The sequence below is a fragment of the Taudactylus pleione genome, unplaced genomic scaffold (genome assembly GCF_031769625.1).
Source record: "Taudactylus pleione unplaced genomic scaffold, aTauple2 ptg000201l, whole genome shotgun sequence".
NCBI classification, from domain to species: domain Eukaryota; kingdom Metazoa; phylum Chordata; class Amphibia; order Anura; family Myobatrachidae; genus Taudactylus; species Taudactylus pleione.
Window position 1 is genome coordinate 51,984,554 of NW_028284603.1, and position 23,795 is coordinate 52,008,348.

The 23,795-nt window shown below is 45.0% G+C and overlaps 1 protein-coding gene across 1 annotated transcript in view; it reads right to left on the reverse strand.

Moving 5' to 3' along the window:
- Window positions 1–3,386: 3,386 nt before the first annotated feature.
- The window catches only part of MERTK (MER proto-oncogene, tyrosine kinase), a 120,289-nt gene continuing 99,880 nt past the window's right edge, over window positions 3,387–23,795 (reverse strand). The window contains exons 17-19 of the mRNA XM_088477379.1: window positions 23,624–23,783; window positions 7,487–7,623; window positions 3,387–5,859 (exon numbers count right to left, since the gene is read on the reverse strand). Coding sequence (XP_088333505.1) covers window positions 5,373–5,859; window positions 7,487–7,623; window positions 23,624–23,783 — 784 coding nt within the window. The 3' untranslated portion in view covers window positions 3,387–5,372. The remainder of the gene's footprint in view (window positions 5,860–7,486; window positions 7,624–23,623; window positions 23,784–23,795) is intronic.

The following is a 23,795-nucleotide window of genomic DNA, read 5'->3' on the forward strand; positions in this document are numbered from 1 at the left end:
CATTACATTGACCATAAATAATTTGATTTGGTGCTGGATCACCAACCTGAGGCACCCCTGCAAGTGTCCCAAGGCACCCCAGGGTGCCATGGCGCACAGTTTGGGAACCACTGGGCTAAACCATAGTGGTGGCCCGGGTGTGGACCGGACCACCCATTAGACAGATCGCCAATCCACCTGAATTTAAATGTAATTCTTGTCTGCAGCCGCTCGGTTATCAGCTGATTTACTTGACTGGGGTTGCCCGCCCCTGAGCGGCAGGGGCAAGTTTGTATAACTAGCTCCCCAGCACCGTCTACCCTTTTTTATAAGCAGTAGTACAGTAAACTGGCTCTGTGTGTGGTGTGCCCAAGAAGAAGAGCTATGGAGGAGCTGTGCACCACAAAGCCAGGGAAAGGCCCCGAACAGTGAGACAGAGAGAGAGAGAGTGACAGCTGGCAGCTGCCTGCCCCTGACGGAGGTGAGGGGGGCAAGTCAGCTAGCTAACAGTATAAAGAGACATCAAGAAGACATATTTGTAGGAGGGCACAAATTTATAGTTTGCAGGGAGCGCTGAACACCCTAGCACCGCCCTTGACCATAATACTCAGTAATGTGTGCAGCAACTGCACATTGCCAATTCAATTTCCCCCTTAATGTTCTTTTCAGCATCTAAATAATGACTAAAAAGTGCATTTAAAATAATACTGTACAAAGGATTTCTCATACTAACAACGTTTAAAATGTTATCCTGTAGCAAGAGCCATTTGCAATGCATTAATATACTCTACCAGTAGAATAGTTTGGTCTGGTAAAAGCGCAATCCATGTTAAGCGCATTCAAACACATCACTTGAAGGCTTCTAAAGTCCACATAAGTTTCCATGCTATTTACTGTACCCTTTGTGAATGAGCCCTGGTCTGTTGTAGAAACCATTAGACTTGAACCAAGTAGGCTTAAATTATACCAATCTGGACATCGGCCCATGTATCTTTATTCACTATATAAAGTTTGTTATACAGTTCAGCCTTGGATATATTTTACATAGGTTTTCAGAAGAGCTGGTAATATGAAATTGTATTTTAGACCAAAAGGCAGCTGAACAGATTGTACAAAGTATTTGCTAGTCATCTAATTATTAGTTGTGGACAGAAATTATACCACTTTTCCACCAAAATCCCAGATCCAGCCCAGGACAATGAACACGGGTTTCAAGCCATGTCACAGCGGCTTGAACCCCATTTCCACTGCCTACCTACAACGTGCATGTCTACCTGGTAAAATTGCTTGCTTAGGATGCCATTGCATTTACATGTCTGAGGCACTTAATTCAAAGTCATACATAAGCACTATATGTCCACCGTCTCATTACATGAACAATACAGTTTATCTCAATGTTGGGATTTTGCTTTCTGATGTGTTTATTTGAAGTGTCTGATGTGTAAATTAAACTCTTTGTGCTTTTGTGCACACATCTGTGTGTAACTCACAGAACGTACGCATACGGCTTTCCCACTAGGAAAACAATTACACCAATATGTCTTAGTGCAGGTTCTGTAACAGTGAACTTTGAGAGTCCATAGGGAGGGGGTGCGGCTAAATGACGTGAATCGTGTCATTTAGCCCCGCCCCCACCTGACAGACCAGCGAATCGCAGACTTTTTCTGTAAAGGGGGTAGGGCATAATGACGCCCATAGTCTGGCCCCGCCCCTCGAAGCTCTCCACTTCAGGCTGCTGGCAGGAAAGATACCTTAAAAGTCGGAAAATATGGCACACTCTAGTCCATTAGAGTGGCATCCCTGGGCCCCTACCCAAATTTTGCTATAAGGCCCAGTGAGGCACTATTACGTCACTGCTCATTTAATTCTATTGTCTCTGTAAATAGTTTCCCTCAGTATCTCGTATGCTTGGTTAGCTTTCTTTATAATAAAAAATACAATAAAAATTGAGCTAAAACTATTTTTGCCACATGCCATTGTTTTATCCAAAAATATGAATACCATATAAAATACATGAGCAGAATAGCACCTTATATAGCCATTAAGAGTTCTTCTGCACAAGAAGGATTAGTAGATAAAAAGGTTTGTTTAGAATAACGGTCACTAAGTTTCCCTAGAATAAAAATGTTAGTTGCCTATGGACAAGATCACTTAGCAACAGCAGTGAGACACACAGAACACCAACTTTTAATGTTAGTGTATTAGAGGCATTTTATATACCTCTGAAACAGCATTAAACCAGGGTTGCAGCCTTTAATATTCTCTTCCCGGGAGAAGCCCGGGTAAGAGAAGCAGCAGGGGGCCGACGGGGGCGGGGCTTGACGATTCGCGTCATTAAGCCCCGCCCCTCACTGTAAAATTGCCGTGATTGGGCACAATTTACATAGGGGGCGGGGCCAAATGCTGTGATTCATGCAGAATCACAGCTTAAGCCCCGCCCCTTCACGGAGACCCGCGATTGCCGCGGGTATTCTCCTAATTCTGTCCACTTCACTAGGAAGTGGGCAGAATGCGGGAGAAATGTCTACCCTTCCGGGGGTGCGGGGGGTTACCCGAAAAATCGGGAGCCTCCCGCGAAAACCGGGAGGGTAGGCATGTACGCATTAAACCCAGGCCTGGTGTTACTGCTAAACTAAGCTAGGCGGTCACTTAGGGAGCCAGGTTGTAGGTGTCTCCTAATACAATGTATGAGTGACATGTCACTCATCAGGCCCGATTCAGAGTTTTACGTAAACCCGATGGTTTGTGCACAACTCCGAATGGCAGGGGGACCTCCGTTGTCACACACAATGCCTACTAAGCCGCAGTCTGATTGATTGGGTATATTTACTAAAGTTCAATTTTGTTTGATTTTGAATTTATAGTGAATTTGAATTCGATTTTCATTCGATTTTACACATCAGATATTTACTAAAGGCAAAACTGAATGTAAAATTGAATATAAAACCAAATCCCGTTCAAAATAGAATATCTTCAAAACATCGGTACTTTTACATAGATAAACATAGGATCTCCTCATTTACGAACATTCGAACAGAAAATCAAACACAAATCGAACACAAAATCCCCCCAAAAATATACTAATAGCAGAGAGACGATTTCAACAACATCTATTCCCTAAACCTTCATTATGATGCCTACGAAAGTATAGATGACAGACGATATGCCGATATTTTTGCAATTGAGTAATTATTGGTAAATTCCTCATGCATATTATTCACACTGCGGATGCAGCAAAATCTAATAGTGACGCTTCTCCCAGCACCATGGGCATCGGAACGGGGGGAGGGGGGGCGCAAGGGGGCGGCTCGTCCCCCAAACATTTCAAAGGAACGGCGGCCGCGGACTGTCAGGGCTGTGCAGCTTTATAGTAATAGGCCCTGCACCGCATGGAGGAGGAGGTGTAATGTGTGGTCTTTAAGTTAAAACACAGCACATTACACTTCCTCCTCCGTGCGGTGCTGGGGCTGTTCAGCCTGTTACTATAAAGCACAGCCCCTGACAGTCCACAGCTGCCACTGAGGTAAGATGGAGGGGAGGGGCGGCGTCTGAACGATTTTATATTGCCCCCCCAACATAAAATCATTCCGACGCCCCTGCCCAGTGCTTACCTTTATGCAGAGTGATTGACAGCCAGGCACTGTTTCTGGCCGGTGACAGGTGAGTGGTGGCAAAAACACAGACAAATCATGGCTAGTTCTGGAGCGTGTCACTGGGTGCGCCTGCGAATCTGTACTAAAGCAGTCTGCCGCAGGCATCTGTTCAGGCTGCCATGCTTCGTGTCCATTGATTTAATTGGGCTGACGATTATCGATGGATGTGCGTGTGCGCTGGGAATGTGTGCGCAGTTGCTGTGCCTTGTGATTGCTCCGCAGGGCGTCTCTGTATTTTTCAGGGCTGCTGGGTTGTTTTTAAATAATTTTGCACATCCTCAACATACACAATCGCAGCTGCAATCACCATAGCATCCGTCAATGAATCAGGCCAGATATTAATAATACTGTAAAGGCTCTATGTGACAGGTCCAAATTACATGATTTTAGATGTTTTTAGCAATTTAAAAATAATTCAAGAAAAACTTTAGGATTTGCGCACATTTCTAATAAAAATGCATCCAAACATGTGGTTCACTGTGGCTGTAGGAATTATGGACAAAGATTGGCGCAGTGCACCTCGCTCCTGCGTCTTTTGGTTCCTCCACACCCAAAAGGGGGCACTGTGTGTGATGACGCAGGATCCGTTCTGCACATGCACAGTACGGGTCCTGTACATACGCAGGCGCCCCACCATCGGAGATGTACGCAAACCAGAATTAGAGGAGCCACAGTAACTTCTTGCATGTGATATGTTTGGCCTATAGGAATACATAAGGAAGTGTTTGTCGCTTTTTAATTCCATTTCATAAAATTTTATGGGTGAATTTTCGATTTTGAAATAGACATCCAAAACTGAACAAAAAACCACTATTCAAAATCGACACACATCGAATTCGATTTTGAAATCAAATTAACAATCGAATCTTTGTAAATGGGGGATTTTGTCAGTGAAAACGAATGTCAATTTGATTCGATTTCAGACGAGTTAAATCGATCATTAATTCAAATGCAAAATCGAACTTTCATAAATAAACCCCTAGAAGTCACAATAGTGCTCTGTGACACAATAACATATTAGACTGTGTGTGTCTTGTGTTATGTAATGTCTAGCTCTGGTATATGTATAAAGGGAAATGACAGGACAGAAGGTATGAAACCTTAATAAAACAGTGTATATACTGTACCACTGTGACATACACTCTCTGTGTTACTCTCTGACACGGATGAGGAACATCCTAACACATCCACATAGTGAAAGATACTAATATAATTGATGACCAGTAATGTCAGAGGATAACATAGATGACCGATATCTTTCACAGCTGTTTATGGAAGCATTCACACATTCATGTATTACACGTCTACTGTATGTAAGACATGTCCATTATCTTTGGTGGTTACTCCTACTATGTTTTTCTATAGAAATAACAATTACATGATGGAGAAAGCAATAAAAGGCACAGAACACTAGCTACAGCCATGGCAGAGAGGGGAGCTAGTGGTTTCTTCAAACAGTAAATGAGTGGCTAGCTCACTCTTCATAAAGACAACCCCTGCTTTATATTGCCTAAGGCACAATTCTGAACCACAGCAAAACCCTGCATCAATTCATATAATGTATACGCTGAATATTTACACCTTTTTTCTGTCATCAATCTCTATATAGTTCATACATTTATATACAATAGTCACCTATATTTCTATTTACAGAATCCTGAGTGGTATTTATATTGGTTCAATGGAAAAATATTTGTCCATAAGGTACAAAAAGTGAAATATATATTTATGTCGAGCTTTCTACACTATGATTTCAGAGTCTTCTGCAAAGTCATCAGCATAGAGAAGCTCCTCAGTCAATGAGTTTCCATCCAGGAGAGTGTTGCTCTCACACCACGGACCTCTTTTACTTGGGATGCTGCCAATTAATAGTGGAGCACAGGCTTGTTCCAATTCCCCAGCCTGCACTTCAGACGCCCCCTCCAGGATGTACCTCTCCTCATTGGAATTATTTCCATGGACCTCCACTGTCACCATGGTGGTGTCAGACCTTGAAGGAGTGATATGTACATACTTTGAATCCAAGTCCAGGCCCATGTCACTGATCTCTGGATCTTCTGTGAAAAGCTCACTGTCTTCGGGTAAGCTTGTGTTAATATAAATAATGTCTTCCTTGCCCAGTGCTGGAGGCAAACCTTGAAGAAACTTCTCCAAGTCATTCTTCAATTCTGTGAATGTAGGTCGATCAACTGCATCAGCTCTCCAGCAGAGATACATCAACACATACCTGCAAAAGGTTTAAGAGAATGAGCTTGCTATACTACAAAATGTCCTTAGGATCACTCTGTTTCCCTGCTAACTCAGGCCATGATTCACTACCGATCTTAACTGTGATTCCAATTTCGATTAAGCAAGCAGTTCAACTGCGATAGTATGCTAATCCATTGTGGACGCTATGCCGCCGCAGTATAACATAAGGACAGCCACTTTAGCTTACACACATCCGTAATGTTTAGCAAGACTGCTAAACCACTGGTACAATCGAGTACCATCTCAGCCTCATGCACACTTGCACAAGCTCTGACCTTGCTCAGAAATTGCTAACTTAATTGCACACTATGAGGCCTCAAGCTGTGAAGGCCACATAGCAGTGGATAATTTATGCATGCCCATGCAATGGCGTTGAAACGCACTGACACGCCTGCGTTTTGCCGACCAACCCCCATCACCACCCACGAACGGCACTTCCTGTCAATCACTCTGCGATCTCCGTGGCCAGTTCGCGCATGCGCAGTACTAAACAATCGGCTGATTGAATGCGTAATCGCAGTTCCAATTGGTAATGAATCAGACCCTCAGTAAGGACCTTCACAAACTGACCCATCAATAATGAAATCCAATAGTTGCCCGTTTATCAAACTGCTTGTCTATTATTCTTATTATACAAATTGTAACTCAACTGTAACTGTCTCATTACTTGACATCAATGATGACTCAATGATCAGCAGTTGTAATGTTGGGTCAGGATGTAGTCAGCATCCCAACAGCGGCATCCCGACTGTCAGGATAACGACCAATTGTGAATGTAAGTATCAGTATTAGGGTTAGGCACAGGGTTGGGGAATGGAGGGTTAAGATTAGGCTGTGGGATAATTATAAGGGTTATAATGCTTGCAGAAATCTGTCAGGATTTTGACTGTCGGTGTTCTGGCTGCCGGGATCCCATACCCAACCCACTGGGTCCACATGTAAGAACTAATGTAGGGGGATAAAACTGGATGGAGAGTATTACATAGGGGGCATTTAGTAGAGCAGGGACTGGAGTTGATTTGACAGAGGGCAGGAAAACTGGTGCGGTTTCAAGAAAGTCAGGAGTTTGGGTGAGGGTTTGGATTTGTACAGTAGTTGCAATAAGATTTTCAAGGACAACTCTAGGAGTGGAATTGGAGGAAGGAGATTTAGATCACATGTGTTTTGCAAAGTGTTTTGCAAAGCGATATCAGAATGGTATATGTGGGTCTGGGGTCAATATTTCAGAAAGTGTATTCCTAGATGGTTATGCAAGGACAGGAAAAAGGTCATTGGATTTGGTTGCAGACCATGGATGGTGAATTTTCAATGTGTAGTGAAGACCTAAATTTACAGATGTATGTATCTTATTGTGATGTGAGCCCCTGTGTTTACAGAGTGGCTGTGCTGTGTGTGCTTATCTCTATCTTCTCTCTAAAATAGTTCTTCCAGGCGCAGGGCATTGGACGGCACTGGTGTAAATGATATTTATTATCTGAAATGGACTAGTAGAAACTGTGCCACAAAAACAACCAAGATGCATTCAAGATTATTTTTGTTTGAAAAATAAACATTTGTACAGTCACTGCATAATAATACTCCTTTGTGCAAAATTCAGTACTCACAGTTCATCCAAACAGTCTGGTGGCTGCTTTAGCCTGTGTCCCTGTAGTAAATGGTCATATATTTCGTGGTTCTGTATCCCTGGATATGGAGTCATCCCTCTGGTTGCAATTTCCCACATTGTGATACCAAACGCCCACTGTTGATAACAAACAGAAGTAGTAGGATGATGATCTTTCCAGAAGCCCTGAATTACTCCTTTCACACTGAAAGGCCAGCTCCCAGTAACCCACTCATGTCACGTTCAGGCACTAACATTTACATGTAACAAACTAGAAGAAAGTTTTGTCACAAACTCTCTACAGAAGGTTATGTAGGATGCCATCTGTATCCATGTACTGTAACAAACAAATGGTTCTGTCTCCATTGAATTGCATTTAGCAGTCTGGCATTGTTGCGTAATAAGTGTGTTACACAAATATGACAATTACTTCAGAGCTAACATACTGTATATATACAACCAGGGGCGTTTTAAGAGAGGAGGGGGCCCGTGTTCTTTCCCTGTACGGGGCCCCGACCTCTCTCCCCAGCAGCCGGCAGCAGACTGACACGTCTGACCGCTGACCGCAGCATCAATAGACTTTGGGCACTAGAGTGTGCCCAGAGTCTACTGCGCATGCACAGGTCGCTGAGGAAACGCAATTTACCCAGCGGTTTTCCTCACTGCGCTTGCGCAAAACGCCGGAAAATAGCTGGAATGGCCATTTTCTGGCGTTTTGTGCAGGGCTGAGACACCCGACGTGGGACCTCAGAGAGGTAAGTATTAGATAATATGGGTGCAGGGTGTGTGGTGTGGGCCCCCCCTGGACCCAGGGGCCCGTGTGCACCACATACCCTGCACCCCTTATAGATACACCCCTGTATACAACCTGTTGGCAGAAGGCAGGATGTGGAATGGTACATAGGACCTAATTCTGAGTTGGGAATAAAGCAAGAATGAGTGACTGTGTACATAGAAAAACCATGTAGCAATGTAAGGGGTGCATATACTGTACATACATTTTTTTAATGCAGCTAACAAATCCTGGACAGCTTTATTTTTACATGCATATCTTAAGCTGGGTACACACTAAACAGATATATCTGCAGATCGAGTGGTCTGCAGATATATCTGTAGATGATGGTTGATCATACACACTGAACAACCATCACCTGTGTTCTGTGTGTTGGAGGGGAGGTGGGACCCGCTTCCCCGCGGCTGCCGCTGCAAGTGTACGGTCAGTCGGCTGACCGCCTGTACACACAACACGATGCCCCAATATATCTGCAGATATATTGAGCATCGGCTGTGCAGCAAAGCCAACACGATATGTCTGTGAACGACGTTGTTCACAGACATATCGCTGGTACACACTGTCCGACAGGCACCTGATATATTGGTCGATCAATTGATCGGCCAATATATCTGCCAGTGTGTACACAGCATTAAAGCAAACACTCCCTCCCCCCACAATGCAACATGGTTTTACCCAGGTGCAGTTACTTTCTCTTTCTTGCTTTATTCCTAACTCAGAATCAGACCAATAATGCATTACCAGCACTGAAGTCACACATTACATATTGTCAGTTTACAACAGGTTCAACTATTGCACAGGATCTAACACTTTTTATATTATTTATATGGTCCTCAGAATTTTTTGCTTCTACTTTATTCATGATTAAAGAATGAAAGCCCTTTGCCCTTGCAGGTAACACATAATCCACGTGACCACAGGAATCCAGCTGGCAATTGCACATCATTGGACAGTAATGGTATTTCTCACTGACAGGTGTAATGTAATGAGGTCTGTACAGTTTCATCCTGTGGAGAGTTTAGGCTATAATATATGAGAATGTTTAGTCATGCTTTGCAAATGCCACCTGGTTAATTTTGCTAACAGAGTATTCTATGTCAAAAACTTTCGTTTTTAAATTTTAAATTTTAATGTAGTTATTTATTTTGCGTAAGATACCCATTTCCTTACTGCACATATACGCACGAAAAAATGCGTATTTACATCTCCTCCTGAGGAAGTCAGACTGGACAAAGTACATTAGAGTTACCAAGACAATGTTTCAAAATAAACTTCAATGTTATTGCATTTCTTGTACATGCATTATATTTTTGCCTTCATTAAAGCTATTACTGATTGAAATGTGTCCACTCTATATATACACAATAGTCTCCTTATCCGGACAATCAAATACATTCACATTATCCCATATAAGATGTTGATCATAGGGGGCGTGGCCTGATAAGAGAGCTGAGCGGAGGTGTTTTATATCAGCTCCAGCGTTATAGCTAAAAATACCCTCTTTACTCATTAAAAAAGGGCATTAACAGCCTCTGCCCTACAACCCACAGCCTACTGTACCTTTCAGACCCATCAGAAAGGTCATATTGGACTCTGGAGGACTGCTCCTGATCCCAGGGCTCTGAGGCCTACACCGCGCCAAAAGCCGCGGCCTTGATTCCGGGTGCTGCCCGACGCCTTTCCCGCGGACATCCCTGGAGCGCTGAGGACATGGGCGGCACTCCCTCCCGCTGATCCCCCGGCCGCAGGGGACCCCAGGTACCTGCCGCTGGTCACTGTGCCCTGCTGTAACGGCCGGCGGCGACTGCTGACAGGCGCGCTGCTGAAGCGCTGATTTCTCCTGCTGCCGGCTCACTCACCTCCAGACACTGAGACCTCGGTCCACAGCCTTCCCTACACTTCTCCCCATCCGACTGACCACACATCTGAGGAGATCTGTGCCTCCTTGCTCTCACGCCCGGCGGGCTGGAGAGATCGCAGTGTACAGTGTGAGATATTCTGAAGTGCACAGCTTCTCCACACATCCTAACATCACTCGTGTGTGGCCTGCTACATTGCCCATGAATCTGTTGCTCAGCCCTCTATAATCTTTAATACTGCCACTCACAAGGGTATTTTAAATATTAAAGTATTTAGGAAATTACCTTTTACTGAAACTAAAGCCTTACTTTATTACATACTTGGCTTTAAACCCCCTTCTGTGGCCACAGGTGGATTGACAACTAACACACCCCAATTAAACCAAATTATATAGCACTAGGCTTTCTCCATTCACAGATGCCGGATACCCTCTAAAGAATCTATGGACACTTTGGTGTTATATAATCACTTACCAACTTTCATAACGATGCCAAAAGAGCCCTGAGTTTACTTTAAGTTCTGCAAAAATACTCAAACGACAGCCATCATTTTAGGATACCCACAATAACTGTGATGGTTCTGAATACTTGTTAAATAACAAGTTATAACTGCTTCCGGCGAGTGGACCTCAGTAAAGGCTGCTTTTAACTGTGCTCCTTTGTCTCTCCACTGGACACTTAAGACAAAGCTGACCTACAACAAGAAATATCGGGGTAGGAGACCGCTGCGGGAGTGATTCCCCGCAGGTATATACCGTCAGAAGATAAAAAAAATTATTGTTTATCCTTGTGCAAGTAACGCCCATTACCAGCTGAAATAACCGCAGAACGCAAGTGTACAGGCGTATATAACATACACTACCTCTCTCAGCTAACGTGAACTCCAATAACTGGGAACCTACGTAAGATATATTTGATTATTTGCATGGAAAAGTACATGGCCAAGCAACAGCATGGCTCAAGAGGGGGCACTATTCCCAAAAGCAAAGAGAAAAATACTACTGCTGACCCTCCTCGTCTTTTGGGATCCCCAGAAAAGGTGAATACACCTGACATGACCGAAGAGAGCTCCCAGTACAGTGCTCAATCTCTTCAAAGAGCTCAGGAAATATCGGAAATCATATCTCCTTTACTGGACCAAAAGTTGGCAGGAATTTCTGAGCTAAAACAATCTGTAGAATCTGCACTAGGGCAGTTACTACAACACTCACAACGTCTCGATGAGGCAGAACAGAGAATCTCAACTTTGGAAGATGAGCTCACAGAGTCAAAAGCCTTAGGGCCTGATTCAGAGCCGGACGCAATTAGCGCTCGCTCGTCCAGAAAATAGGGGTGGCTATTCAAATGAACCGTTCGCTCTTTGCGGCCTGTTCACGCCTCTAGGTGTGAACAAGCGAACAAAACTTGCGGTCGTTTTTTGGAAAACTACGCCCCCTGGCCGCTCGCATCCTACATCATATCCGCTATTTATTTGATTAATCGAGTACATCGACCAGCGTATGAACTGCTCGCTATTCTTGTGGCTCGTTTTTGCTACCACAATTTTGCGAGCAGTTCTAGCTATAAAATAACCCAGTGACGTGGTCAATGACGCTGCTGTTTTAATTATGCACACCCATAAAACGCCTGTTTTGACCTTTAAGCACGCCTGCGTTCGGATCTCCACTCCCCGTTTTCAAGCACCTTCCCCTGTTACCACCCACATACGCCTCTTTCTTTCACTCAAATTATCAGGCATTCGCTATTTTGCGAGCACATGAATTTCGACCGCACTGACTGGTTCGCGCATGCGTATAACGATCCGTACGCATGCGCAGTTGGGCAAACATCGCTCGGAGCGAACGAGCGGCCGCTTGCGAGCGGCTCTGAATCAGGCCCTTAATTCAAAAACAGGAGTTAGCCATGGGTGCATTTCACGACAAATTGGAGGACCTGGAGAACAGGAACAGGCGCAATAATCTCCGCATCATTGGCTTGCCTGAGTCCGTAAAACCAAGAGAACTGATGGACTTGGTGTCGCAATGGCTTTCTACAACACTGGGCATCGATATTAAATCTCATCCTATTCTCATTGAACATGTGCACAGGGTGGGCCCCGAAAACTATACTGAGAAGGTTCATCTCCTAGAAGCCTACCGAAAACACATTGATCTGACATACCAGGGTGCAAAATTGCTATTTTTCCAGGACTTTTCCTACAGTGTTGCTATGCGCAGACGTGAATTCTCCCCTGTTTGCAAAGAACTGTTCGAAAACGGCTTCAGATTTGCCTTATTATATCCGGCTAAATTACGCATCCTACATAATGGCAAAACTCTATTTTTTGACTCCCCGAAGGCCGCATCTAACTTTCTTAGCTCGGCTATACCGTTGTCTCCTCCTACAACTGCGAATGGCGATAGATCACCACGCAACAATCACTGATTAACTCTTGTGATGCAAATATCCTTTATTACAGTTTAAATGTTTAATTATACAATGCACTTAAGTTTGAAATTGATAGTACATTGTTTATACTTTACTTTTTTAGGTTGCTTACCTATGTTTTATAGATATAGGAATTCCTGTAAATGGGAACATGTTCCATGTACATTTTTCTTACCGAATACGTTTTATTTGTTGGTAATGGGACCATACTGGTTCCTAATTTTGGTTCTTAAAAAGACACACAATGACATAATTAGATGTAGTAAATATTTGTTAATCTATTTGAGATATATGATTATTCAGTTGAAACTGAGTCGTTCGCTGTTCCATTTTCAGTCATGGCGTGATGGCTGGGACATGCCATGGCTAGACAAAACACTTAATTACATACGGTTTTGGGTCAAAATAGGGATTGGCTAGATGTCACAACCAATAGATATAACTTTAGACTCAGTAAGGGTGAAACATTCAGTTATATTTGTATCTTGGAATGTGGAAGGCCTAAACACCCCGATAAAAAGGAAAAAAATAGTACATCAACTGAGAAGGTTTAGACCAGATGTGGCTCTACTTCAAGAGTCACATTGGAAAAATAGAGATAATAATGTAATTCGGGCAATTGGATTAAGAATTTCACTGCGGCTTCATATGCCACAAAAACAAGAGGTGTAATTATTTTATTTAGCAAATCGATACAATATGAGATCATTGACACTCTTATAGACACACAAGGGCGCTATATCTTTATGAAATTACACATGGATGGAGAAAAAATGACAATTGCTAATATTTATGGTCCAAACAATTCACAAACACCCTTTTTTTCAGAAATCTTTACCAATTTACAGGGCTGGATGGAAGGCCCATTAATCCTAGGAGGCAATTTTAATACAGTGCTTTCCTCATCCCTAGACCGATCTGGAAATTCGGGTAGGTCAGAAGGAAGCGCACCCTCTTCTTTGTTATACATGAAGGAGTCAATGCAGTTAACAGACCCTTGGCGATACCAACACCCAGCCGACAGGGAATACACCTTCTACTCCCATCCTCATGACACATTCTCCAGAATAGATTTTTGGTTACTATCCCCTTGTTTACTCCATAGAGTGATAGACTCTGGCATTTACAATATCATGATTTCAGATCATGCCCCCATTTGGTTCGTTCTAAAATTACACACCAGTCTCCAGCTCATATAACTGGAGATTTCCCGCTTATCTTGCTAATTCAGAAGATTTTAGAAAACTACTAGAACATAATTTTACAAATTATGCCACAGACAACTCACAACATATTTCTGACATTAACCTATTCTGGAGCGCCTCGAAACCTGTGATGAGAGGCCATATTATTGGCTATGTCACCCACCGCCGTAGGAAATTGATTAATAAATTAAGAGAACTTAGCCAGACACTATCAGGGACATATTCCTGTTTCATGCAAAACCCCAGGGATGACAATAAAAATAAATACAAAGAAGCCAAGCTGCTTTATGACAATGCCTGTGCAGAGCAAGCCTTATTAGATGTCACATTTCAAAAACAAAGATATTTCAAATGGGTAACAGACCTGGCAAATTATTAGCTTCCATGCTTAAACAACATACGGCCCCCAAACATATCACAAGAATCCTTTCCAACACCTCGGAGGTTCTTGCAAATCCCAACAAAATAGCGGAAGAATTTCTCCAATACTACCAACAACTTTATGAAATCCCTAATACTGATCAGAACTTAGGGATTGAATTTCTACATCAGGCAGGACTACCCACACTCAATGAGGAGGAACGCTCTAGTTTAGATGACCCAATAACTGAGGAATAAATTAAATGTATTATCAACTCCTTACCAGGAGGAAAATCCCCTGGTCCTGATGGACTGAGTACAGAATACTACAAGATGCTATTACCACACATCACCCCATACCTTAAAGATTTGTTCAACTCCATACTGAATGGTAATACAGCCCCACCACAATTTAATGTGGCTCGTATTATAGTTCTCCATAAACCTAACCGTGACCCTACCCTAACTTCTCCTATCGACCCATCTCCTTGTTAAACCAAGACTTAAAAATATTCTCCAAATTAATAGCACAAAGACTACAACCTATCCTTTCTAGAATTATACACCCATCTCAAACGGGCTTTATTAAGGGGAGACACTCCGTACACAACATAAGAACCCTTATAGCGGCAATGACACACACCCACCAAGCCAAAGAATTATCCAACATCATTGTCAGCTGCGATGCCGATAAGGCATTTGACAAGGTATACTGGTCTCACTTGATAAGAATTTTTCACTTACAGCATTTTGGCCCAAATTTTATTCATGTTTTTGAGACATTATATAACTCCCCATCTGCATTCTTGACAATAAATAATCTTAACAACAAACATTTTACTTTACACAGAGGAACGCGTCAAGGCTGCCCATTATCCCCCCTGCTGTTTAATCTAGCAATTGACCCACTAATAAGACATTTTGTACAGCAGGAGGGATGGAAGGGTATAACTATAGCTAATCAAGAACTCAAAGTTTCAGCCTTTGCCGATGACCTATTACTGTATTTTCAGAAACCCAGACAGGCTATCCCACTACTACAAAATATACTTAATAAATTTGAATCCATAGCGGGATTTCAGGTTAACACTGTCAAAACGTATGCTTTAGCTTTCCTTTTAAGGGGGCTTCTACGCAAATAAGCTACTTAGGCATCAAAATACCTGTACACCCCTCCCAACTATATGTTGCTAATCATGGTGAAATTCTAGCTCAAATGTTGAGAGACTTTAAGACATGGTCTACCTTACCCCTATCTTATATTGGACATTGTCATGTTGTGAAAATGGTGAGTTTCTCCCGAATCCTATATATAATTCAGATGTTGCCCTTGCTATTCAAGAGAAAAGATCTCCGACTCTTGAATAAAGAGATGCAGAGATTTATTTGGGCAGGAAAGAGACCCAGAATTTCTCTTTTTAAACTTCAACAAACTACTGATTTAGGAGGAGTGAACTTACCATGCATTAAAACTTATTCCTTGGCAGCTAATTACCAATTCGCCATGGACTGGATAGGTGGCCATAGTAATTTTAGCAATTATAGTATTGAACAGGCATTTAGCCCCGGAACACATCTGGCAGCTTTATTACACATGCACCCGGCTAATATCCCGACAGACATTAAAGAGAGCATACTTTTATCCACCACATGTGCAGCCTGGAGACAAACTCGATCAACATTAAAATTATCCTGGTCCCATACTCTTTTTCTCCCATTGTCAGACAACCCCCTCTTCCCTGGCGGTAGGACATCTCCCTACACAAAGGCCTGGTCCCTTCATGGTCTAAGATACTTATACCATATGATAGATACTAATACTCAGCAACCATACTCACATAGCCAGCTTCAGCAACAATTCCCTAACCTACTTATTCCTATTTTTCCTTATTTACAAGCATCTAGCTACTTACAAAGAACAATGAGAGTGTTTAGAGAAGCAGACAAGCAATTTAGGCTTGATGAAATGCTACGTCTTCAGCTGGGTGATCCTTTCCCCTCTTCCAATATATATGCACATATAAGACCCATACTGGACTTATCTAAAATAACGGGAGGATTGGCCAAGTGGAAAAACGACTTCCCTAATTTGGATTTAACCTTCCTAACCCAAGCCACCAAAAGACTAAACAAAGATTTGATTTCCATTTCATATGCAGAAATGAATTATAAAATCCTACATAGGGCATATTATACCCCTAGATTACAATACTTAACAGGGAAATCCACAAACGCTGACTGCTTTAAATGCAAATCTCCCAACGCCGATATTTACCGTTGTCTATGGACATGCCCATATGTTAAACAATTTTGGGAACAGGTCTCTTTATATATTAAAAATACGCTACACAGAGACTTTTTGATGACTCCGGAATGGGCCTTTTGGGGTAAATATGAATCTTCTTCTGTATATATATTGAGCAAATCGGAGAAACTTCTCTTGACAAAAGTAGCAGCTACAGCCAAAAAAACGATCTTATCCTGCTCTATAGAACCCAATGTACCTTCCCTTAATCTGATGATGCCAAGAATACTTTACTTATTTAATATGGACTGGTCTTCCACAACTCTAGACAAAGAAAAAATTAGCAGGGAAGTTTTTCTCAATGTGGCTTCCTTTCATACATACATTAACACCCGAACTGAAAACAGCTCTCAAACGTAGTTTTCAGTGGACGAATTGGTACAATTTAACAATTATATAAGGATAGCCACCTTTATAATATAAAGAAAAATTGAAAACTAAACGACTTAAATAGATATGGTTTTCTAAAGATATATGGTTATGTGTTTTAAAATATGTTGACAGTTAATTATATATGTCAATTAAGACAATATTACTCCAGGAGTTAGATGGAGTTGTTTAATTTGTGAAAAAGGAATACAATAAAGTCTACTGTTTTCTTAAGTTAAACTTTATACAATAACAATGTATAATATGACAAGAATTTTACATTATTGTAACTTTTTGAATTTATGTCAATAAATAAAAAACTTTATTCAAAAAAAAAAAAAAATGATGTTGATCATAGATTCTTGTGTCCTGTCCTGTTATTTAACTGTTAGTAATACTAGGAGTAGTAGCACCCTCTAGTTTGATATACAGAGAGAGAAGATTTTTCCAGAGAAATATACTAGGGTAAGATAGAAACAACAGAAATATTATTTAATAGATAGACTTCTGTACTTGGATCAATTTGATCTAGTATCCTCTCTTGTGTATCTGACCAGTGACGAATTCTACCTCAAGGCTGCAGCCCCCCAGTAAAATCCACCACAACTCCAATGAGCCTCCCTCACACCTGTAAGCCAAGATATAATTTAATTCTGGCAGCCCTGAGTTACTGAATATTGCCCCCTCAGTGGCAGTGGAGTGGCTAGCTGAGCCCTGCTGGCGCCCGCTGTAATCACCACCCCTTAAATGCCTCTGCCTGTTGATCACGCAGAACCCATTCTGCACATTTGCCTAACGGGTCGTGCAGACGCGCAGTTTCCCTATAATCGGGAACCTGCGTTCAGCATTCTACATACATGCAATGCTGAATCAGGCCCAAGGTATGCTACACTTAGAGTGCATCCGGAAAGTATTCACAACGCTTCACTTTTTCCACATTTTGTTATGTTACAGCCTTATTCCAAAATGGAATATATTCATTTTTGTCCTCAAAATTCTACACACAATACCCCATAGCGTAAAAAGTTTTTTTGCGATTTTGCAAATTTAATAAAAAAAGAAAAACTAAGAAATCACATGTACATAAGTATTCACGACCTTTGCTCAATACTTTGTTGATGCACCTTTGGCAGCAATTACAGCCTCAAGTATTTTGTCACAAGCTTGGCAGACCTATCTTTGGGCAGTTTTGTCCATTCCTCTTTACAGCACATCTCAAGCTCCATCAGATTGATTGGGAAGCGTTTTCAGATCTCTCCAGAGATGTTCAATTGGATTCAAGTCTGGGCTCTGGCTGGGCCATTGAAGGACATTCACAGGGTTGTCCTGAAGCCACTCCTTCGATATTTTGGCTGCGTGCTTAGGGTCGTTGTCCTGCTGAAAGATGAACCGTCGCCCCAGTCTGAGGTCAAGAGCGTTCTGGAGTAGGTTTTCATCCAGGATGTCTCTGTACATTGCTGCATTCATCTTTCCCTCCATCCTGACTTGTCTCCCAGTTCCTGCTGCTGAAAAACATCCCCACAGCATGATGCTGCCACCACCATGCTTCACTGTAGGGATGGTATTGGCCTGGTGATGAGCAGTGCCTGGTTTCCTCCAAATATATAACGCCTGGCATTCACGCCAAAGAGTTCAATCTTCGTCTCTCATGGTCTGAGAGTCCTTGAGGTGCACTTTGGCAAACTCCAGACGGGCTGCCATGTGCTTTTTACTAAAGAGTGGCTTCCGTCTGGCGACTCTACCATACAGGCCTGATTGGTGGATTGCTGCAGAGAGGGTTATCCTTCTGGAAGGTTCTCCTCTCTCCACAGAGGAATGCTGTAGCTCTGACAGAGTGACCATCGGGTTCTTGGTCACCTCCCTGACTAGGGCCCTTCTCCTCCGATCGCTCAGTTTAGACGGCTGGCCAACTCTAGAAAGAGTCCTGGTGGTTCCAAACTTCTTCCATTTATGGATGATGGAGGTCACTGTGCTCATTGGGACCTTCAAAGCAGCGGATATTTTTCTGTACCATTCCCCAGACTTGTGCCTCTAGACAATCCTGTCTCGGAGGTCTACAGACAATTCCTTGGACTTCATGCTTAGTTTGTGCTCTGACATGCACTGTCAAGTGTGGGACCTTATTTAGACAGGTGTGTGCCTTTCAAAATCATGTCCAATCAATTGAATTTACCACAGGTGGACTCCAATTAAGCTGTAGGAACATCTCAAGGATGATCAGTGGAAACAGGGTGCATCTGAGCTCAATTTTGAGCTTCATGGCAAAGGCTGTGACTACTTATGTACATGTGATTTCTTAAGTGTTTTTTTTTTATAAAATTTGCAAAAAATTTTAAAAAAAACTTTTTACACGTTGTCATTATGGGGTATTGTGTGTAGAATTTTGAGGACAAAAATGTATTTATTCCATTTTGGAATAAGGCTGTAACATAACAAAATGTGGAAAAAGTGAAGCGTTGTGAATACTTTCCGGATGCACTGTATGTATTACTGAGATAAGGCAGAAACATAGTTAGTTGCATGCAGTAATCTCAGTTCTGAAGCAAACCACAGAGAAAAGCATCCGTATTTTTATACCCTTAGTGGCATGGGCGTATTAATGCCCGAGGGTGCCTGTATGCAGCAGGTCCCCTCCTCTTAGCCGCACCCCCAAGCCCTGTATCTCACATTGTGCCTGCAAGCGGGTCGCCCTTCTTGTGCTTCACTATCCCAGTGATATGGCGGAAGATGGAGCATGCATACAAGATAGCAAAGGCTTTGGCACAGTGTGGTGCCACCTTACCAAGATGACACTGGGTAGATGGTGCTGTGGAGGAGGAGGAACCCTCATGCCCGCACAAGGTAAGTAAACTATGGGTGCAGGGTGTGTGGTGCGGGGGCCCCGTGGTGCCTATGTGCACTGCATACCCTGTACCCATTATAAATATGCCCATGCTTAGTGGCACATGAGCATTTTGTGTATCTGTGCTTTATAGCACCCAGAACCCATCACTTGCATGCTGTATATGATGGCACAGAGCCTATAAGTGCTGATGCCCTACACTAATGGCAGCACATTGATGCTGGTGCGTCAGGAATGCTTAAAGCTTATACCACTTTATAGGTCATTCAATTAGGGCATGCTAATCCACAAAGCACTGGTGTGTCATTACCTTAAATGTTTAGACCAAGTTTCCTCAATTATGGATCTCAAATTCTCTTATCAAGTCATATATTTTAATTGTCTTAATAATGCAGAGATTAATTATTCTTGACTTTCACTACTTATCCCATCAATTCCCACAGTAGGAAATCCATGACACGTTGAAGGTACTTGAGAACAACCTCTTCCTTCCTTGGTCAACCAGACACTATTTTCACAGCTCTACGAGAGAGATGGGAGAGACAGCCAACAACTCTAGGGAATGCTGATCCTTGTAGTTCTATATTGGGGGATCTTGGAATGACTTCAGATGAATCAACTTATAAATACATGAATATATGACACAAAATATGGCTATTATTATGTAATGTAGGACTACCTGAGCAGAGGCGCCTTGACACAGTGGCTTATCATACAGTCATGGCTGTACATTTGCAAATATATGTAGCTGAGACCCCTGCATTTCATTATTATGTAGGATGCATGCAGTGGCGTCACAAGGGGGTGCGGGCCACACCCGGGTGTCACCCGCTGAGGGGTGACCCCAAAGTGCCGACTCCCCCTCAGTGACAGGAGTCGGGTGCTGCACTGTAGCATTACATGCAGCACTCAGCTCCTGAAACAGTCAGGGAGCTGGTACTGTGAACTTACTGGTCCCCGGGGGCAGTCTGCACCTCCTGGACCCCCGTAGTGATTTAACCAGGTGTTCGTGCTGTGAAGCCACGCCCCTTTTTTCCTGGCACGCCGTGCGCACTACTAGCTGCCCAGGAGTAGTCTGCACCAGGTGTCTCACAGTAAGTGATGCCACTGGATGCATGTCTCTTATGCTGACCTATTGCAGTGTGCTGGAGGATTCTGTGTCTTGTTTAGTTATAGTTACCTAGTGGTCACATAATGTTTGTCATACATACAAAAGACAATTGTAAGTTATGTCATACACCGAGTTGCCCAACATTTCTTAATTTAGTATCTTACCCAGTGCTCGAAGTGTGCCGGTAAGTAACGGTATGACATACCGTCACTTCAAGCACTGAACTTTTTTTTTTCCAGGTTTTCAGGACTGTGTCGAGGCCACAATCAACGCCACCTGACACAGATGAGCAAAGATCCGTTCAGAGCCTTTAGCTCCGCTCTGCCCCTACAGCTCTTCCCCCTCATTGACGTGTGACATCACTTCTTGCTGCCGTCGCCGCCACCACATGGGATGCAATGCCTGCAGGGACAGTCGAGCAGGAGAACCACAGCGCCGGGGACAGCCTCAGCCACTCAGTGTGACTGCGTGTGTGGAGAAGCAGGAGAGGGACCCGCCAGGTGCAGCACAGAAACTTCAGCCAGGACTACAAGAAGGAGCCAAAGGATGTAGAGGGGCCGCGCAACAATGACTTGGAGCAGCCACAGCAGGAGGAAAAAAGGTGAGTAATATATATGTATATCCTGGCCTATCGCTTACTGTACACATACTGCCCTCCTTCCCTGTCCCCATGTCTGCACTGGCCCCATGTGTACACTGTCATCCCTCCCTGTGTATATAAACTAAAGTTCTCCCTCATTGTCCCCCTGTGTGTACTGTCCTCCCCCCTTGTCCCCCTGTGTGCGCTGCCCTCCCTCCCTGTCCCCCTGTGTGCTCTGTCCTCCCTCCCTGTCCCCCTGTGTGCGCTGCCCTCCCTCCCTGTCCCCCTGTGTGCGCTGTCCTCCCTCACTGCCCCCGTGTGCGCTGCCCTCCCTCCCTGTCCCCCTGTGTGCGCTGCCCTCCCTCCCTGTCCCCCTGTGTGCGCTGCCTTCCCTCCCTGTCCCCCTGTGTGCGCTGCCCTCCCTCCCTGTCCCCCTGTCTGCTCTGTCCTCCCTCCCTGTCCCCCTGTCTGCTCTGTCCTCCCTCCCTGTCCCCCTGTGTGTGCTGCCCGCCCTCCCTGTCCCCCTGTGTGCGCTGCCCTCCCTCCCTGTCCCCCTGTGTGCTCTGTCCTCCCTCCCTGTCCCCCTGTGTGCGCTGTCCTCCCTCCCTGTCCCCCTGTGTGCGCTGCCCTCCCTCCCTGTCCCCCTGTGTGCGCTGCCCTCCCTCCCTGTCCCCCTGTGTGCGCTGTCCTCCCTCCCTGTCTCCTGTGTGCACTGCCCTCCCTCACTCTCCCCCTGTGTGCGATGCCCTCCCTCCCTGTCCCCGTGTGTGCTGCCCTCCCTCCCTGTCCCCCTGTGTGCTCTGTCCTCCCTCCCTGTCCCCGTGTGCTCTGTCCTCCCTCCCTGTCCCCCTGTGTGCTCTGTCCTCCCTCCCTGTTCCCCTGTGTGTACTGTCCTCTCTCCCTGTCCCCCTGTGTGCGCTGCCCTCCCTCCCTGTCCCCCTGTGTGCGCTGTCCTCCCTCCCTGTCCCCCTGTGTGCGTTGTCCTCCCTCCCTGTCCCCCTGTGTGCTCTGTCTTCCCTCCCTTTCCCCATGTGTGCTCTGTCCTCCCTCCCTATCCCCCTGTGTGCGCTGTCCTCCCTCCCTGTCCCCCTGTGTGCGCTGTCCTCCCTCCCTCACTGCCCCCTGTGTGCTCTGTCCTCACTCTCCCCCTGTGTGCTCTGTCCTCCCTCACTCTCCCCCTGTGTGCACTGCCCTCCCTCCCTGTCCCCGTGTGCGCTGCCCTCCCTCCCTGTCCCCCTGTGTGCGCTGCCCTCCCTCCCTGTCCCCCTGTGTGCGCTGTCCTCCCTCCCTGTCCCCCTGTGTGCGTTGTCCTCCCTCCCTGTCCCCCTGTGTGCTCTGTCTTCCCTCCCTATCCCCATGTGTGCTCTGTCCTCCCTCCCTATCCCCCTGTGTGCGCTGTCCTCCCTCCCTGTCCCCCTGTGTGCGCTGTCCTCCCTCCCTCACTGCCCCCCTGTGTGCTCTGTCCTCACTCTCCCCCTGTGTGCTCTGCCCTCCCTCACTCTCCCCCTGTGTGCACTGCCCTCCCTCCCTGTCCCCGTGTGCGCTGCCCTCCCTCCCTGTCCCCCTGTGTGCGCTGCCCTCCCTCCCTGTCCCCCTGTGTGCGCTGTCCTCCCTCCCTCACTGCCCCCCTGTGTGCTCTGTCCTCACTCTCCCCCTGTGTGCTCTGTCCTCCCTCCCTGTCCCCCTGTGTGCGCTGCCCTCCCTCCCTGTCCCCCTGTGTGTGCTGTCCTCCCTCCCTGTCCCCCTGTGTGCGCTGTCCTCCCTCACTGCCCCCGTGTGCTCTGTCCTCACTCTCCCCCTGTGTGCGCTGCCCTCCCTCCCTGTCCCCCTGTGTACGCTGTCCTCCCTCCCTCTCCCCCTGTGTGCTCTGTCCTCACTCTCCTCCTGTGTGCTCTGTCCTCCCTCCCTGTCCCCCTGTGTGCGCTGCCCTCCCTCCCTGTCCCCCTGTGTGCGCTGTCCTCCCTCCCTGTCCCCCTCTGTGCTCTGTCCTCAATCTCCCCCTGTGTGTACACCATCACCTCTGTGTGCCTCACCAACCCTGTATACCCCCCACACCTGTGTGTCTCACTGGAAAAGTGCAGGGTTAAAGAGAAATAACGTTTATGTTTGGTGCAGGGGGAAAGTAAGGAAAGGGGAGCAGGGGTGACATGAGACATTAAGGAAATGCTGACATGACCCAATTTTGAGTGACCACGCCCTTCTGACACATGGCCACACCCATTTTTTTGCATACACGCCTACCTCCATACCCCCACTTCATAATTCCCACTTCGACCACTGATCTTACCACATCACTTTTGATGGTGTAGATGCGATCAGCAAGGCTCTCCACGGCAATCCATTTCACAGGCATCTTAGCGATACGTCCTTGACGGTAATAATCACCACTATATATTTTTTTGGACAGTCCAAAGTCAGCTACACATACAGTCATGTCATCTCTCAGCCTAGAACATGTG